This window comes from Lethenteron reissneri, chromosome 22 (genome assembly GCF_015708825.2).
Source record: "Lethenteron reissneri isolate LAM-NWPU_2019-01 chromosome 22, ASM1570882v1, whole genome shotgun sequence".
Taxonomy (NCBI): domain Eukaryota; kingdom Metazoa; phylum Chordata; class Hyperoartia; order Petromyzontiformes; family Petromyzontidae; genus Lethenteron; species Lethenteron reissneri.
The window spans coordinates 13,725,802-13,743,416 of record NC_083800.1 but is presented as its reverse complement, the minus strand read 5'-3'; the positions used below and the strand labels follow the sequence as shown (position 1 = coordinate 13,743,416).

The 17,615-nt window shown below is 41.3% G+C and overlaps 1 protein-coding gene across 1 annotated transcript in view; it reads left to right on the top strand.

Annotated features, from left to right (window-relative positions):
- CRTAC1 (cartilage acidic protein 1) overlaps positions 1-17,615 on the top strand; it is a 502,395-nt gene that overhangs the window by 122,941 nt on the left and 361,839 nt on the right. The window contains exon 6 of the mRNA XM_061556622.1: positions 3,881-4,026. Coding sequence (XP_061412606.1) covers positions 3,881-4,026 — 146 coding nt within the window. The remainder of the gene's footprint in view (positions 1-3,880; positions 4,027-17,615) is intronic.

Here is a 17,615-nt window from a genome sequence, read left to right as displayed (position 1 = left end):
TTATATGATTGAGAATACCAAGGAAATATCTTCACTCTACCTTGCTATCACCCACACCCTGAGGATACCATTTCGGCCATGCCCGAGCAGAATATCTCAGAAATGGAAGAGTTCTGTCAGCTTCCACTTCCATGGTGAACTGGATGGATGAATTTTGCAAGTTGAGATGATTTAGAAATTCGTTAAGTGAATATTTGCCGTGTGGCCAGACCACCATAGTGTCATCCACATATCTAAACCAAGCAGAGGGTTTCAGTGTGCTTGAATCTATTGCTTTTGCTTAAAAATCTTCAATGTACAAATACGCAATCGCAGAAGACAAAAGAGAGCCCATTTCTGTCCTTCCTTTTGTTTATGGAAATCACCGTTCCAAAAGAAATAGGTGTTCTTTAGACAGTGTTCAGGTAGTCGTTGGATATATTTGGCTACACCTGTGTTAGTTATCACAGTATCAAGTAATTTAATAGACTCGTTGACCGGAACCCTCGTGAACAGAGAAGTCACATCAAAACTTCCGAGAATATCATTAGGGTTAAGATTATTATCTTTAATTATATCTACGAGATGTTCTGAGTTTTTATGAACAAAGAGGTCCTACCCTTGTAGGGCTGTATTTGTTTTGTTACTTATTGTGCTAATTTGTATGTGGCAGAGCCGATTGTATTAACTATGGGTCTTAATGGGACATCAGGTTTGTGAATCTTTGGTAGCCCATAAAGTCTTGGTGGTTTTGATGCCCTTGATTTGATCAGGTATTTGCTCTTCCTTTGGAATTGATAACTTGGCAATGATTGTCATTGTCTTACATTCCAAGGTGTTGGTTGGGTCTCGTTTAATTTGATCAGGTAACGACACATTTATATTTACCCGATCTTACAAAAAAAAAACTGTAATATAGACACCGCGCTAGGGAGGCCCAGGGCTGGTTCAGATTATCGGCACTGGTGTTGGCCGTAAACCGGAATCGAACTTGGGTCGCCGGGTTCGTAGTGCAGCGCGCTAACCACTACACTACTCCTCCCCACGTGCACACATACGTATATACACAAACAGCACGCGCACATGCACACAGACACTCTAATCCCCAATCCACATCCGCATATCAATGCCTCTCTCCACTCAAAAATAATGTATCTCTTTCTCCCCCCTATCATCACCCCCGTTTTAAAAATGCTATTTCATTTGTCTTGTCTGTAGACAGGCCTATAGATGGCAGATTGTGAGGTGAGCTGTGACTGTCCACTCCCCTGGCCCATGGAAGCCTAGCACCTTCATGGATGTATTGCGCACTGATGATGACTATGATCTCCTTGCTGGAGTTGAAATGTCTCATTTAAATAAAGGGCTGCTGTTCTCTTGATTATTCAACCTGTTTTTATTAATTGCTACAGTAAGTCTCATGGGTTGCAGAAGACCCGACTTACGTAAATCCAACCTTACGGAAATGTTCCATGAATCATGTAAAAAAAGTCAATATGCGGAAATTTTTGCATTAGTTATGCAAGCGCAAATAGTGCCACTCTGTGAGGTTGCGGATTAATACTGCGGAGTGAGTAAGGCGACTTATAACTCGCTCCACCAAAACGCCACCTTCACCGAGCCTGAGCTTCACTAGGATTAAGGTAAATTGATTTTTTTGTAGCGTTACGTAATTCTTAGAACTATCTTTTTTCCCATGTTTCTGTTGCTAGTTTTTTTCATTTTAAGTTTATTTCATGAGTTATTTACTGTATTTACTTATCTTTAACACAATTATTCTTCGTTGCTCATGGTCTCAGCCATCAGTGATCAGAGAAGTCTAGACCTAGCCTAATGCAAGGTAAACGAACATTCGTAAGCGACTGCTTTTTGTTAACAATTGATATTAATTATGGATAGTGTTAGGGTTTATATTCGATTAAAGAATCATAGGAAGTGCAGAGCGTATGTACAGCGATACGATACAGGTAGTGATAGAAAACGGACGACGGCGCGATGCAGTACTGAGAGAAAATGGTAGGGGAGGCACAACGATTTCCAGCTATGGGATTTTATCGTTGATTTTGGAGGGAAAATTGTTCAGTTTCTGACATACGGAAAATTCGGGTTACGGATCGTTCTCAGGAACCTAACCCTTCCGTAACCCGGGGACTGTCTGTACCTGTATCACGTTGTACATGCACTCATTACATACAAAGTACTTGCCACAAATGAACCACAATACCTTGTTGATCTCTTCAAGGAGCATAAATCATCATGCAAACTCCGGTCATCCTCGCAACAGGTTCTGGCTAACCATCGAACAAAGACGGTCACTGCATCGCCCGCATTAAGATCCGCTTCTGCGGCCATCTGGAATGCTTTTCCTTCGGATATTAGGAAGCCAATGGAGCTATGCACTTTGAAATCTAGATTGAAAACGTATTTATTTAGAACTGCGTTTTGTGTTTAGTTTGTTGACCTTCCCCCGCACCTCCGATTAGCACAGTTAGCTACATACCGTGTGAAAAAACGTCTTCGTACATCCCTTTTTTAAATCCACTGCTGGATGACGACCCCCCGTGCTGTGCAGGTCTTGAGTGCTCCTTGACCATACCTCACCGCACTGGTCATCATGGGTTGGAGAAAATAGGGGAAGTGCAAAACAATGGAGTTTGCTGTAATGCCCTATGCTGCTCATACAAAGATTACCGCACCCAGTGTTAGGGGTGTTGATCACCCGTCCTGGTTCTATCCAGGCTCAAATCTGCTTAGTTTTCTAGAACTGATGGGATAAGGCACATTCCATGTGTGTTGGTCAAAGGCACACCCAATGGCCGATATATAAATGTAGAAGTTGAAGGATGAAACCTATTTCTCCTGCAGCCCGTGTTCACTGCTGCTTCTCCTTTGCGGAAACATCGCTGGCAGCAATAGGAGGCTTTCAGGAGAAGTGCCGCGATGGCAGACCATCGTATGCTGGCCCATTGCTCATGGTCACCACCGCATGCATCACGTTAAGATGTTTAACAAGAGTGAGGGCATTCCAACGTTGCACGGCTCGGTGTTAATGCGAAATTGTACGTCCAGTCTTGAATTGTGAAGGTTTGTTCGATAACATGTAGCTCATATGTTTGTTAAGAAAATATGACATGTCCATTTAACACTGCGAGCTGATCCGAGTCTAGGGTGGTAATAATGAGACATTCTGCTCTTTCAACCTTCGCATTATTCAGAGACACTGCCGCAACCCCTAGGAATGCATTTTCAAATGAACACACTGTGAAGGAATTGACTTAACATGACAATAGACTTATCATAGCCACTCTTACACAATCGTTTTCACCATGATTCATTTTGATTACTTAAGGCAATTTGTGTTTGTGTGCGTGTATGTTTGACCATTTAAATGTCTGTTAGCAATCAAGTATTTGTTATTTGAAACCATTCATCTTTAAACTTTCAAAACATTTCAGCTATCCAATATTTCTTAGTTTTTCAAGGCAACACAAGTCAAATGTGTTCTCTCACTATGTCAGCCAAAATGTTTTATTTGCCTTTTAATCTCGGCTCTGCAGACACACCACAGCCTGAAATGTTAGCTGTCTATAAATGTATATTTATATTAGAAAGTAGTGTTATCAATGATGGCTGTGTATATTTTCAGTCTGTGTACACCACTGCCAATGTTGCACCATAATTGGTGTTAAATTTGCTTAAAATTAGTGACTGACACTTTTAGTTAACATCACACAGAAGGTGAGAAAACCCTGTATGGTGCTACCCACAATAGAGCCCCCTTCACATGCGCTACCGGCTTTGCTCGCATTTCTAGATAATTTTGCTTTCACGAGCAAGTCTAACCTGGCTCTGTGTGCGCGTCCGTGCTCGTACGCGCGTGTGTGTGTGTGTCACTACGCAGGAGTGGCCGACGCCGATTGCCATGGCCGTGGAGTGGCTCTTGCTGACTTCAACAAAGATGGCCGTGTGGACATTGTGTACGGCAACTGGAATGGGCCCCACCGTCTGTTTCTGCAATCAGAAACAAATGGGATCATCCAATTCCGGGTGAGACGGTGGTATAAATTGCCAATTGCTCCATGGGTGTGCTATTAGTTTTGGTCCTGCTTCAATAATCAGCATTAATACGGAGCTTGTATTTTTTTGTCTTTTGACCTACATTACCATCTAGTTAAATTTATAGAGAGGGGCTGTAGAAAGGGGTGGTTGACTGGTAAGAGTGGAGGGAAGATTTGATGGGGATTTTTTTTACATGGGGTAATTTGGTGCTGTAACTTGTGCTTGCGGTGCATCCTAAACAGAATATCCTGGCTAATGCATGCAAATCCAATTCTACTTGTGGGTATTTCAGTCTGGGGTGAGAAAATAACAAGCACATACCTCCTAATTTCTTGAACCTGGAACACGCAAACTTAACCGATTCTGACAATATATTAAACACGTATGTGTTTATCCACGACTGAAGCAGTTGCATATGTAACTCATTGTGTTGTGTGGACACAAGTTCTATCCTGAGTGGCAGCATTCTTCATGCACATCTATGGTGAAGTGGCTGTTTTTAGTAATCTTGATATTCGCTCCCCCTTCTCAGATCCATGCCCCGTAGTTCTCCCCGATGTTCCTTCCGTATACCGTTCACTCTGTGTTCCCACGCTCCCCCGGGGTCGTTTCTGCTTGATTCGTGATCTTTTTTGGTGACTTGTCCACACGCTATGCTCACAATGGGTGATGGATACGCTCATATCAGACTTGAGGAGGGACACAGATACTGTTACCTCCCACTGTATATTCGACATTAACGCTTCCAGGAAAAAAGGTTCAGTTCCCTGACTCTTTACACGTACTAGTGCAGATGAGTGCCGCATGAGAACCATCCCGTGCTGGTTCTTAATGGCCTGTGGGTTGTGCAGGTGCTTATTTGGCCAGGGAGTTATAATGGACTTTGACAGTGATGAGGTTGTGGTTAAAAAATCGCCGTTTCAGTGTTATGGCCCACACAAGTAATCGATCAGGAAGTCAAATCCTTTATAACCAGTTGAGATCCCATTGCGACAATACATATTTTCCAAGCAGAACCAGGGGCATGTGATGAAGTGTTCAGTGAAGAACAATTTCCACCATAAAAACAGGGTACATGCAGGATACACCAAAGTGTGTGCAAATTAACCCTGGCAATGTCTAAAGCACTTTATTGATGTTGACGGTGTGTTGTTTTATGAAGTGTGTATGTACATTAATGCAATTTCTTTATTTTGTGAAAACAGGCTCATTGTTCACAATATTTATATAGCACTCATGACTAAACAATAGAAATAATACAGATAGTCAACATACAGATGGCTACATTACACACACCAGGCCTTGCTTTCATTGTATTAATTCACAAAACATTTACAGTGAGGGAAAAAAGTATTTGATCCCCTGCTGATTTTGTACATTTGCCAACTGACAAAGAAATGATCAGTCTATACTTTTAATGGTAAGTTTATTTGAACAGTGAGAGACAGAATAACAACAAAAATCCAGAAAAACGCATATCAAAAATGTTATAAATTGATTTGCATTTTAATGAGGGAAATAAGTATTTGACCCCTATGCAAAACATGACTTATTACTTGGTGGCAAAACCCTTGTTGGCAATCACAGAGGTCGGACGTTTCTTGTAGTTGGCCACCAGGTTGGCACACATCTCAGGAGGGATTTTGTCCCACTCCTCTTTGCAGATCTTCTCCAAGTCATTAAGGTTTCGAGGCTGACGTTTGGCAACTCGAACCTTCAGCTCCCTCCACAGATTTTCTATGGGGTTAAGGTCTGGAGACTGGCTAGGCCACTCCAGCACCTTAATTTGCTTCTTCTTGAGCCACTCCTTTGTTGCCTTGGCCGTGTGTTTTGGGTCATTGTAATGCTGGAATGCCCATCCACGACCCATTTTCAATGCCCTGGCTGAGGGAAGGAGGTTCTCACCCAAGATTTGACGGTACATGGCCCCGTCCATCCCTTTTATGCAGTGAAGTTGTCCTGTCCCCTTAGCAGAAAAACACCCCCAAAGCATAATGTTTCCACCTCTATGTTTGAAGGTGGGGATGGTGTTCTTGGGGTCATAGGCAGCATTGCTCCTCCTCCAAACACGGCGAGTTGAGTTGATGCCAAAGAGCTCCATTTTGGTCTCATTTGACCACAACACTTTCACCCAGTTGTCCTCTGAATCATTCAGATGTTCATTGGCAAACTTCAGACGGGCATATATATGTGCTTTCTTGAGCAGGGGGACCTTGCGGGCGCTGCAGGATTTCAGTCCTTCACGGCGTAGTGTGTTACCAACTGTTTTCTTGGTGACTATGGTCCCAGCTGCCTTGAGATCATTGACAAGATCCTCCCGTGTAGTTCTGGGCTGATTCCTCACCGTTCTCATGATAATTGCAACTCCACGAGGTGAGAACTTGCATGGAGCCCCAGGCCAAGGGAGATTGACAGTTCTTTTGTGTTTCTTCCATTTGCGAATAATCGCACCAACTGTTGTCACTTTCTCACCAAGGTGCTTGGCGATGGTCTTGTAGCCCATTCCAGCCTTGTGTAGGTCTACAATCCTGTCTCTGACATCCTTGGAGAGCTCTTTGGTCTTGGCCATGGTGGAGAGTTTGGAATCTGATTCATTGCTTCTGTGAACAGGTGTCTTTTATACAGGTAACACAGCTGAGATTAGGATCACTCCCTTTAAGAGTGTGCTCCTAATCTCAGCTCGTTACCTGTATAAAAGACACCTGGGAGCCATAAATCTTTCCGATTGAGAGGGGGTCAAATACTTATTTCCCTCATTAAAATGCAAATCAATTTATAACATTTTTGACATGCGTTTTTCTGGATTTTTTTGTTTTTTTTCTGTCTCTCAATGTTCAAATAAACCTACCATTAAAATTATAGACTGATCATTTCTTTGTCAGTGGGCAAACGTACAAAATCAGCAGGGGATCAAAAACTTTTTTCCCTCACTGTATGTTGTTGAGATGATAGCAATAATTTAAGTGGACCCCAAAATCTTGAACGTGCTCTTTTGGTTGATTCCGCTTTCCCAATGTAAGAAGAACAACAAAACAACTTACCACCTTTGTCTTTAGCACTGCTTTCACTTAAAATAATATGCTGTAAAGGTAATGTTTTGGACAATGACTCTTTTTCAAATCATTAAGGGAAGCCAGATTGGTAGAACATACTTACTCCAATATAATAAGTTGTCTGTTGACAGCCCATAATACAATACTGCAGTTGAACATTGACATGTTGTTAATTGAAATATTTGTACGTATATATATATTTACGCTGTTAGCTTCGTATGCAATATTTGCCCACACAACATTTCTAAACTACGTAACAATAGTAATGAGTACAACTTTGCGGGATGTCAGCAATAATGCTCGACCTGTGGAACCACTGGTCTTGCCATAGGAATGTGGAATTGTCACTACTGACACAGGACCACTAACGGAGATGACCTCTACTCTCATGGTTTTTTGACGTTTTCAATATAGGGCACCCCTAATAGATGCAGCAACATGGAATGTGTATTACACATATGTTACTGATACCACAACGGTATGTTAACCAGAAAGCTGTCTAGACTGGCTATGGTCTCTGTTTGTACAGGTAAACAAAATGTTACTTATTGAAAAGGTCCTGTGAAAATGTGAACTCATTTATATAATAGGATTCTAACAGAACTATAAGCTGATAATAAGTTTTCCGTGTTCTGTTTTTTAAATACACACACGTAAGCTATATTAATCTTCCTCCAGAGACCCCATTTGTATTAGCCCCAGGGATGATATGATAATCATATCAATGCATGAGTTTTAGGCCTTCCGATATTCCTCCACTGCAGGCGCAGCTCTTATCTGGCCACACTGAGATCGCAGGGATGTAGATCTGTCTCGATTTAGATTTTTAAAGAGGTTGTATTGAAAAAATAACTCAAAGGACCGAGAGTTGCCTGACAGCAAGGACTTGTTAAATGTCCCCATAAAAGGGAGACTATTCCATCCACCAGCGCTACCAAGCGTGGCGTCTGTGCCTTTAACGTTTGCTTTACCTTGTTGAAGTGCAACACTATATTGTGCAATTTTGGGCTTCTGCAGAGCGTGATATTTTGACAATGTTTTCTCTCTATGTGGCTTCATAGAATACGAGGCAAAAATAATTTGTGTGGTGCATTTAATATTGTCACCTGCTGCTCTGTGTGGAATTTGAGCCTTGTTGAGTCACAGCATAGGCCTGCTGTTTCAATTTATTCTGGTTCATTCTCAAGAGAGTGTTTGAAGGTGTTTTTAAAAGTCCCTGTCAACAGTGGTTGTGTGCATCGTCATGGAGCCCTTTATATTGCCAGCACTCCGTGTGCCGACCTTTGACTTGCTGGTGACATTTATAATGCCCTCTTTTACAAAAGAATACGATGCGGAAAAAAATAAAATTGAAAAGTAGCCTCACAGGCTGTTTAAAATATTGTAGTGGTTTAGTTGCTTTGTCATACTTACAGAGAACATAATTATTGCGTAATTGCTCTATGCCTTGGGTATGGAACAGTGGTGTCGTTCCTAGCACCCTGTGGTATGAACCCAGCGACCTGACTTTGAGTCACGACTATGACTCACATTAGTGGCGACTGATATCTGACCCGGTTCTGGCCGTCCTCTTGACTCACCCATGGTGACCAACGTGGCGAAGTATATCCCTTCATATCCTTGAGACTCGTGGAAAAATCAATAAATATTTGTTAAACAAAAAACCCTTTGTAAAACCCACTGCTATAGATGAAGCCCTCCACATGACTGACAGCATGAGAGGGGGGGGAGCCTTCATAGAAAAGACCAATTTAATTGCGAGGCCTCGAGTAAGAGATTCAGTGTGAATGGCAGCGTCCGTGTTGTTCAGGGGCGGATAGAGATAAAGCAAAGGTTGTGCTCTGGTGCTACAATGAAACAGGAAATAAACGGCATTTTCATTAATGCTGACACGACACCAATCATGTCTATCTAGATTTATTTTCAACAGGTGCCAATCCCGACACCATTTGCATCCCGCTCACTTTATAATATGCATCGATATATGCAGGCATATAACAATCATCCTCCACTATTTGTACACGTGTATGTTCTCATATTGGCTGGGGAGACTCCTGATATGTTTCAACCTTTGACCCAGACACCTGCTATTGTCACGACCCACCTGCCCCCCACTCACCACCCACTGGAAGCCCCTGCGGTTAGAGTATTGTAATCTCAAATTGTGCTTTTCATGGATGCCTTCGTTTTATTTGTTCACGTGAGGTACTGAATTGTCTACTATTTGTTTTCCACTCTTTCCATTGTCTTCAAGGCTCCTTACCTGTTTTTGGTTGTTCCATGCATGAGTTTTTTTTTACACACTTAGATGATTGCATGGCATTACATGCAGTAGTCCCACTCTGAATTCTTATACAGGAGAGGATGTTGACCGTATAGTACTTTGCTTAAGGGTATAGCAGGTGGTCTTCCAAACAAGGGTTTGTTCAGGGAACATAAGGTAAACACTTTACTATTTTCGCGGACTAACTTGGAAAATTGCGTGTACAATTTTAAATGTTGTCATGAATAACAGCTGGTAAATTGGCGGGCTCGTGTTTCGCTGCACTTTATTAATGGAGTGCATCAGCAACTGCATGCGTTTATTGTTCATCGTAGTGTTGAGAGTGGGCATGGGTGTATGTACAAGAACATGCCTGACTCCTAGATCGCCTCTTTTATTTGTATCCTTTCCCGGTAACATCTCTTGACCCTGTTAAGAGACGATTAGAGGGAACACCGTTGTTTTGTTGCATTGATTTAGAGGCTACTCATTGTTGTGTCTCCATTTTATTTGGTTTTGTCCTTTTGGTGACCCAGGCCACTCTTGCAAATAAGATTCAACCTGGTCCCTTAAGGCCTCATCTGGTTACACAAAATAAACTTGACTTGACCCCACCAAATGTCCTATCCTCCAGAGTGACTATGCTTTCGTTGTGTTCCAGAAAATCGAAACTAAAACTATTTTTGTTTTACCAGATAAGGCCCACTGAGCACTATAGCTATTTTTCAAAAGCGACCTGGCTAGCACAAATGATAGCTCAACGAAGTGGCTCATGTTGAAATTTATAGCAGCCAAATGCTCTAAACGCATGTTTCTAAATATAGAGGGAAAAACCAGGAGGACGTGGAGCAAAATCCACCTGACCACGGGGAGAACATGCAAATTACAAATATACAGGCATCAGGGTCGGGATGGAATCCACGACCTCCTGATTACCAGGCAAGGTAGTTAACATCTCTCCTAGGTGGTCCCCATCTCTTATCCATACAACCTGAATTCCAGGGTTCTTCTCAGTTGTCTTGTTCCCCCTGGGATTTATAGATATGTTTGTGAGGGATAAGAAGACATTTGTGATCATCTCTTTACAGTCATGAGGTGAATTAAACAAAATCCCTGTCCAAACCAAGAGATTACGAGGCCGTGTGGAGGGCTGCTGTTTGCCTGTGATGCTGTGCTCCTTAAGGGTCCAGGGTGTTGATTCCGCTGGCCTCCTGGAAAAAAAATATGTGGGGACGATGATGACGTGGTGATTTCAGAGCCTAACAGGTCCGGTTCGATTTATTTCAGACCAAACGAGTCAGAGTCCAATTAACTCGTTAAAGGTGGAGTCTAATTATTTAATAACAGCAGAAAAATGGTAAAACAATGAGTCTGTTATTGAAGTAAATATAATTTGTCTGTACCGAGGTACTTGACTCCTTAGGAAACATATGCCAGTGTCACCATCATATCTTTTTTGCTGCCCGATATTGGTCCCGGGTACAATTATTAGCTTTGGTGTATAACTAAATGCGAATATATGTTTAGCAATTGATGTTTTTTTTTTCCTCCTCTAACTCATCATCAGTCATCATCATCATCGTCATCTATTATTAGTATGTATCTATTGCTGGCATAAGGCCTCCCACATCATCGTCATCCCACATGGTCCTGTAATACATTTTCACTTCCAGTACATAATATATCCCTTCATGTTGTTTGGTATAACTTTTAGCTTTTGGTTAGATTTTCCTTGCCATATTCCATTTTTTTGATCCATACATCATAGCTGGAAATACGCACTGATTGAAAACGCAAATCTGTCTGCTGATTTTCGTGACCCAGATAAGTTTTACAGAATAACGACACCCTGCTCTTGTTTTTCCTATTTGTCTTCACTTTGATTCTGATGTTCCTTTGATAATTGCCACAAGTATTTATATTCAGCTATGTTTTCAGTTGTCTTCTACCAATTATTTTATTTTCAAGCTAATTGTGAAGTAAAATATGACACTTTCCGTAATTACATTTCCTTGGGAAAACAACTTCGTGTTGTTGTCAGCAAATCCGACATGCCTATTTACTTCCTCCATTAATGTATGTCTTTATTTATTAATCGAATACAATGTTTGTATCACACTCTTCTAACTAATATATTTCGATTACATGAATAAAATGTTTAATTTTCATGTTATTAAACCAACAGAATTATTTTGAAAGTCTTAAGCTGCGATATGAACCCTGGTAAATGAGCATCCCGCATCGGAAATTCCTACTGTGTTTACATTACATATACAGTACACAGTACCCCAATCCTTCAGTGTAGTACATTTTTGACTGGAAAAGGAAAATAATGTTTACTTTCAAAATCCATATATCTAAAAATTTTTTATGACCAGCTAATCAAGATTTATTTAGCTGATGTTAAATAGGTTAAATTGCCTTACATGGTTTACTCTGATCACCGGGTCCTATCTGATTTTCTTTAAAAAAATATAAACACCATCGTGTATCCACATGTACTCATTAATAATGATTAATGCCAATAGTTCTTTTTTATATATCATCGTTCATCCAAGACTGCATCTCAGCGCTCTACAAGATCATGAATTATGTAAGCAAGACAAAATGTGAACGTAAAAATCTAGTATTTAAAAGCTCGTGTTGGAGATAGTTCCTCCCTTGTGTGCGTGCCGTCGGTGGTGTGTGATGTAGTGCTGGCGGGCTGTGATGTGGCGTGGACACCCAGTAAAATTGATGGTGGAACCTGCTTCCCATGCATAAGTGATGTCTGCCCTGTCCTGTGGCGCTTTGCTCTTCTCACCTCCTCTGCATTGCTCAGCAAGAGAGACGAAGTGACTTCGGACATCTCCTTGTGATTCGAAGCATCACAGGCCTGATGGCTCTCTCGCTCTTGCTGGTTTTTACGCACTCCATATTGCGTATCGTATTGTGCAAACATCACTTCCATGAGAACTGGATAGTCCCTCAGTCGGCATTGTCACACTCTGAGCCCATTTCTATTTGACTGTGGGACAGTGGCGGCTCCTGCAAAATCTCTCAGGGGGGGCAAATGTCTGGATGATTGATAAGGATAAGGTCCACCCATGCAATGGATAAATTAACAGCTTAAGCATGTAAAGGCAACTTCACTTCTTTAATATTAATGAAAAATAAAGTGACTCTTACAATACATCTTGTTTGTTTCTATAATCACTATTAATACAATCCACTCAAGTTTATTTTATTAAAGATTCCACTAGGTGGCGACAAATTATATTGTTGGATGAAACGTGCTTACGTATGATGACGTAAGCACGTTAGGACGAGCCCTCCCGGAAGCCATAGAGAATGCATTGCAGCGCCCCCCGGTCGAAAAAAAACATCTTTGAATGTAAGTCTATGGGACCACTCGGGGCGATTCTCAGCCGGAGTGAAATCGCCCAAAAAGAGGCGGTACTCCATAGAACGTGACATGACGCTGATTGGACTATATCCAGAGGCACTAGTGACGGCTAGCATGACTCTGTGGTTGAATGACATTGGTGGTGCGTCGCCCAATCGCCCTAATGAAGAAACCGCCCCTGCTGTGGGAATATGCTGTTTGTTGTGTCATGCATATTATACATTACGGACTTGCTCTTGAACACAGAGATGCTATGCCACAGGTAATTTCAGCCTGCGCATTGTTTAAGAAAATCCAAGGGAACTCCTCGTGTAGGCAAATTATCATCGTGATGCTGTGTTCCGTGAATTATTAATCAAATTTAAGTTTTTCATTTATGTACCCTTTAATATAACATTTTCCTCCAAAATACAAAATTAAAACCAAAAAGTTCCTCTCCATTGCCGTCATGGTGTCAGCCAGAATCCTGAAGGCATAAGACGAATGATGAAAACATGCTTCTTGATGATTGTGATATTGTCAACTGGAGGTGGTCCCCACACATGCTTGTGATGTAACATTCTGCAAGTGCAATGGACATTGCCCCATGCAAACTATACTGCGTGCTACACTCGAGCTGTCCTGGCACATGCAAGCCAATGCAGTTTGATGGGGTGTTTTCTGAAAGATCATAAAACCACAGTTCATTCGCCAATGGTAAGAACACGAATCTAAATTGAATCATCATTTCACTTTTCAATCATTAGCTATTTGATTGTTGGCAATAGATGGAGTAGTTGAGAATACTGGATATTGTAGGTGGAAATGGGAATCCAAAAGAAGGATTTAAAGTGGTCGGATGGCTCAGAGGGATTATATAAATCAGGGCACTGAGCTGAAACTGCCAAAAGCCTGGGTTCCAATCCGGGCATCTACCATCGATTAAACGGGCTTCTCAGTTGAATGTTCATCATGAATAACTGCACAAAAAGAAAATGTCCAACACTTTTTATTTATTTAATTTGACTTACTCAATCCAGGTCTGGTAATGAAACATTCCAGCGATATTGAGATGCTTATGAACGCTATTTGCTGTACATACTAAAGGTTGAGATGAGGCATATTGAGTTGACTTCCTAAGAAGCTCTCTGATTTCATCTTCCAGGGCTTCTCAATGACACAAGGTGGTGGTTCGCTGTTAGGTCCAAAAGGAAATGAATTTGCTCCAGTGCATGATGCAAATAGCAGATTTAGAATATAACTGAAAATATATAAAGATTAAAAAAATATCAATAACTTTAAAATACAAGAAAATTGTTTTGAGTGTTAACCTTTAAAAGCAATTTTCAGTAACATTTCATCATTCCAAATCCAGTGGCGAATTTAAGCCACTGTCTTTCAATTCTGCAGCAAGCTCCGAATTAGGGGTTATTGTCACATTTGTGAAGAGGTATCATTGCTAGGTTGTGTTTTTGACATATACAGGAAAGACACAAATGTCCATAAAATGTCACTTGTATTGAAACATAATTGACGAAATAAGCAAATTGTTAGGAAAGTTCCCCATATAATAACATGGGTTTTCCCCTTTTTTCTGGCAACAAAACTGAAACCTTTTTACAAGGAATCATGTGTGTATTAACCACAACACGCTGATAATATATGCATTGTCCTTTAAACTGATTGTTCCACAATGCATATATTATCAGAGTGTGTTTTTTGTTTGCATTTTGACCACAAGTATTGTGGTTAATGCAGACATGATTCCTCGTAAAAAGGTTTCAGTTTTGTTGCCAGAAAAAAGGGGAAAAACCATATTATTATATTTTGGTACTGGCAAAGGAGGTCTAATGATGTAAAAGTTCTCCATCATTTATGAATAATTTTGTGTTTCTATAAAGACCTTTGCCAGTGGATTTAGGGTTATTTTGAATTCCACGCTTTCTGTACTTATCGTAAAATGTAAGACAGGGATAAAAAAATATGCGCATTAACGGGAACGTTATTAAAACCGAGAACAGATGCCAGCAAAATGACAAGCTGGCTAACGCACCCATTAAGCAACATTCCCGTTTGCATTTAGATGCTATATAAAGCCAAAGTGTGTCGCAAGGCATCGTCTCAGGGCTGATCGAAGTACCCCTCACTCCGTCCGTGGCTGCAGGGCCATCTGACATTAAAGGGTGCCTCGAGAGAAAACTGCAAATCAAACAAGGTCTTCCTCTACATCAGCCATCACAAACGCCCCTCATTCTTTGCGCGCCACATCGGGGGGGGGGGGGGGGGCGGGGGGGGGTTCCCATTTCTCCTGTGATCGAGCCAATCGAGCCACCTCCTGTCTGCCTAACGTCCAGGCTGCACGCATTTCTCAATCCCTTGAGCACATTCTTCCCCCCCTCCCTCCGTAAATTAATTAAAATGTTGCTTGCACTGCTCATGTTTAGTTGATACCGTATTACCTGTGAGCTTGGCTAATGTCACGGTATGTCGACGTGTGTTGCACACACACTTGTCCAGTGTCTCAATACTGGTAGTACCTTTAAGCCAGTCGATATGACAGAAATTAATCACATTAGATTGGTAATGTGGGAATGCTTTAGCAGCTTACCCAGCATTATTAAAGAAGACGATTTGCTCTTTGTGTGATGAAAATAAAGTTTATGCATGTGCATTGGAATGGCGGGAACTATAAATGCAATTTGTGATTGCTTTATAGGTACATAATGTTCAGTGGTGTATAGCTTCTTGATCTCTGGTGTGTAGTAAAAAAAATTCAGTATATAAAAGGGAATTCTATGTTCTCAGCAGGCTTTGTTTGTAATAAGAATTATGTATTTAACCTCTCGAAGGTATTGATAATTACATGGTAATGACATTAAATATTGTGCTTTCATGCAGCCTAAGTAAGTAAATTTGTAAAATAAGAGCATATTAAAATGTGTTTGCAAGATTTAAAGTAATTTTAAGGATTTAGATGCGTGTTTACACCACGGAGCTGCTGTGGCAATGGACTTGTAATCCAAAGGTGGTAAACGATCCGTGCGGCAGTTGAAATATTGGGCGAGGTTTCTTTAAATCCCGCCCCACCTCTGTCCACTCAGCTGTATAAATTGATTCACTGCGGTTAGTCGATCGGTAGGTCGCGTGTGGTGGAGTAAAGCGTGGGTATGGGTATCTCTTACTAAATGTCTCGCCAGTGTGGAAGAGTGGACCACGTAGCCTCTAGTGCTCCCTCTAATGGAGGCCCTTCCACTTGCAGTGAATTGAGCATGGCCATTGCAGGGCTGCACCTTTACCCTTTGGTAAAGGTTCAAATATGACAGCACAGACGCATGAGAAATTGTCATTTAGGGGCGGAGTCAGCAGTGTGGGTGGCCAAAGGGAGTAACTTCTGTATGGCAAGGACAGCAGTTAAAGGTGTGCTAACAGGAGGTCCTTATTGTCATGGAGGAGAAGAGTGAGATTAGAGGGATGAAGTAGACAAGGGTGAGACCATGAAGTATCTTGAAGATGCTGAGGGCCTGACCCATTTCACTGTAACGACACTGGCTGAGGACACAGTGTTTTGCTCACTTACATGCACTGAGATGCAAAATAAAGGTTGATCTGTAAAGTTTTGTTTCTCAGTAAACGTAAGCTTGAAAAGCTTGAATAACAGAATAGGAATTAAACACAATGCCTTGCATTTGTTTTATGTTTTTGTTATTTCGTTATGCGGCATTGCATAACAGGTTATTTGTTTACAGTATTTTTTTATCAGCTCAGATCTGATTGCACAAGAACTGAAATCAGGTCTGAATGGATTATGTGATGGGGCCTGGAAAGATTGAAACCGTGTGTGCCCAACAGAGACCAATTTGTTTGGATATTTTTTGTTGTCCCAAAACGTGTAAATTATTTTCAGAGCCAATGTCTGAAATCCCACCCCACAGTTCTCCGGTCTGCTTTGATTGGGCCCTTTGAACGATGTCACACAGGTCAGCGAGCCTAAGACTTTCTTGTGACAACACAAGTCATCTACTGCAATCTGGAGAAACCCTTTGACGTTGCACTGGAACTGGGTATTAAGGCAAACAACTGAAATGCAGTGATAAGGCACTGGAGCTGTTGAGTGAATTGTTAAATGTTTTGGTACTTCTCAATCCCCTTCGATGTATTTTGTGATGCCCCTTGAAGTTGTAACTCACAGTTTGAGAAATGCCAATGTTTGCGAAAGTGGAGCTACCCATTTGTCTTTCGGAGTTTTTATTGAGTACCTCATTTCCCAAAGCAAGTTTAATTCAATTTTCATATACACTTGGGTTATTAAATTGTATAGAGTTTGATCATCATAATTTATTTAAACATGTTTCCCAATTTCATTTGGACAATAACATTTATGCAAATGACTTGGGCTAGCCAGGGGTTAAGGAGGAATGCTGTTGGTAATTGAATTCATTCGCAGAAGATCTATCGCTTAAAGGGAGTCACTGGAATTAAATATACCTGCTCTGTGTCCAATACGGGTAACAGAGCGGACTGATGCCTGCCTTTCTTGAATATGAAACAGAAATGGCTTCATCATGAGAGTAAATTATGCACTACGTTTTTTTAAATATTACATTAACGCAACAAAGTACTCTAGATTCCTTTTACATTAAGATGCACGTTGAATGCTACCCCTTGCTATGCCATGAGTGAGATGGGAGAGCAGGGGCCAGAGAGTCATGGTCCTAACGTAGCAGATCTAATCTGAGAGAGAGGGTCTTGGGAAAGGGAGGCATGACAATTTTGATCCGACGAAATTTCTGATTCCCACATATTTCGGGCTCATGCCATAGCTGATGAGGGGTGGCAGGGGGGTGAGGTCGGGGTGGGGAGGTGGGGACAGTGGAGAGTGTTGTGGATGTTGATTTCA